Consider the following 2,028-nt stretch of genomic DNA (forward strand, 5'->3'; position numbering starts at 1 on the left):
GAACGGATTCGGCGATTCGTTCGGCGCGTTTATTGCGCGTCCGAACATAAAATTGGTCCTTCGAGCCGGATCGAGATACTCAGTGCATCCCTTCAGCCGTTGACATGACTGCCGTGCCGGAAGTCTCAGCTACCATCAACGACCTCCTGGCTCAACAGCAGGTGTTGATGCACTCCATCACTCGAGCGCTCGATAACTTCAAAAAACTCGGAAGGAATAACTACACCGCTGCAAAGGTCCGAGCGCGAATCGCTAGCTCCAAAGAAGTCTGGACGCAATGCGTTCGCGTGCACTCGGCCCTCTTGCAAGTTATTCCGGAAGCGAAAAGAAGCACGTTCGACTATTTTCAAAGCGAACTGTTCGATCAGGCCGAGGACATCCACTTGACGACGTTGGATTACATGGCCGAATATCTGGAGGCACTCGCGCCAACGCCGCCGCCTCTGACAGCGAACCAGGCTCCGGGCGCCGCGTGCAGTCATGGGCCGCCTGCCTCCTCATTCTCACTGGCGCATCTGCCGCCCATCAACATTCCGCCATTCTCAGGGAAATATGAAGATTGGGAGACGTTCCGCGATCGCTTTACGTCTCTTATCATTAAAAATCCCGAACTTTCTGCATTTGCGCGAATGCATTTTCTCTCATCAAGCCTCGCCGGGCGGGCGCTTGAATCTATTCGAAGCATCCCAGTAACCGCGGATAACTTTGAACTTGCGTGGAAGGCCCTCGAGTCGAGGTACGAAAATAAACGTCGATTAGTCGAGATGCATGTGTCCGCGTTATATAATTTACCGAGCGTTTCCCGCGAATCAGCGAGCGAACTCAGCGAGCTTCGGGATAAAGCAAATCGCGCAATCACGTCGCTGAAGAATTTAGATCGTTCCGAATCCGACATTCTCAGCGACATGCTTATGTATAGCGTCACGCAGCGGCTTGATCCCGTCACTCGGAAAGCGTGGAAACTAAAGGGTGGGGATGACGCGCGAATCCCAACATTCAGCGAACTCGACCGATTCCTCGATTCTCGTGCTCGCGCGCTCGAAGAATTGCATCCCGCGAATGTAGACAAACAAGCTCGCGCGCAGAAGGCGACCAGCGCTACAGCATCGGGAATTTCTTCAATTTTGTGTCCGCTTTGTAAAGCTTCTCACTTCCTACACAAATGTCAAGTCTTTCTGAAGAAGAATCCGAGTCAACGATTGGAAGCAGTAAAAAAGGCGAATCGCTGTGTAAATTGCCTAAGCGACAAACACGCCGTACAGTTATGTCAAAGCAAATATTCGTGCCGAACATGTCGCAAAAGACATCATTCGATGTTGCACGTCGACTCGGACACTTCTTCCACGAAAGATACCTTTACCGCGAAAGATACGCCTGCCGCGGAAACTACTTCTGTCGCGACCGCATCGATCCACGATGCCGCGCCCATCACGACATTATTCTTGAGCGCGAAAGTGTCGTCGATGCCTCCCGTGTTGCTCGCGACAGCAAGGGTAAGAGTCGGGTTCCCCGCCGAATCTCCGAACGGTCGTACTCGCGTCGTTCGAGCGCTTCTCGATCAAGGATCAGAAATGACCTTTATTACTGAACGATTGAGGCAAGGCTTAAGGTTGCGTCGCGTTAGAATGCCCGTCTCGATCTCCGCAATCGGAGGCGTCGACGCCGGAACATGTCGATACGCGGCCGAAATTCAGATCTCGCCGATCGGCCAAACTTCTCTCGCGTTCAAGACCACTGCGTCTGTCATGACAAGTTTAACGAAATACACTCCGTCGCCCGTAACGTCGCCCGTCCAATGGAGCCATGTAGCCGATCTCGCGCTCGCAGATCCGGATCCTACGAACTCGGACCCCATTGACATACTCATCGGTGCCGACCTGTACGGCGATTTGCTGCTCGACGGCATTCGAAAGGGCTCCCGCGGTCAACCCCTCGCGCAGAATACCGTTCTCGGTTGGGTGCTGTCCGGCCCCGCGGCTGACCCACACGCTCGTCCTCGAACAGTCACGGCTCAGCACTGTTCTAATA

At 53.7% G+C, this 2,028-nt stretch overlaps 1 protein-coding gene across 1 annotated transcript; it reads left to right on the top strand.

The window, feature by feature from the left end:
• Positions 1-104: 104 nt before the first annotated feature.
• LOC112465911 lies at positions 105-1,953 on the top strand (the record flags this gene model as incomplete). Its single annotated transcript, XM_025033714.1, has 1 exon — positions 105-1,953. A coding segment is annotated over exon 1 (1,849 nt), but the record flags the coding sequence as incomplete, so codon positions are not given.
• Between the last annotated feature and the right edge of the window lie 75 nt (positions 1,954-2,028).

The sequence above is a fragment of the Temnothorax curvispinosus genome, unplaced genomic scaffold, assembly GCF_003070985.1.
Source record: "Temnothorax curvispinosus isolate PA1 unplaced genomic scaffold, ASM307098v1 QBEX01015646.1, whole genome shotgun sequence".
In the NCBI taxonomy this organism is placed as follows: Eukaryota; Metazoa; Arthropoda; class Insecta; order Hymenoptera; family Formicidae; genus Temnothorax; species Temnothorax curvispinosus.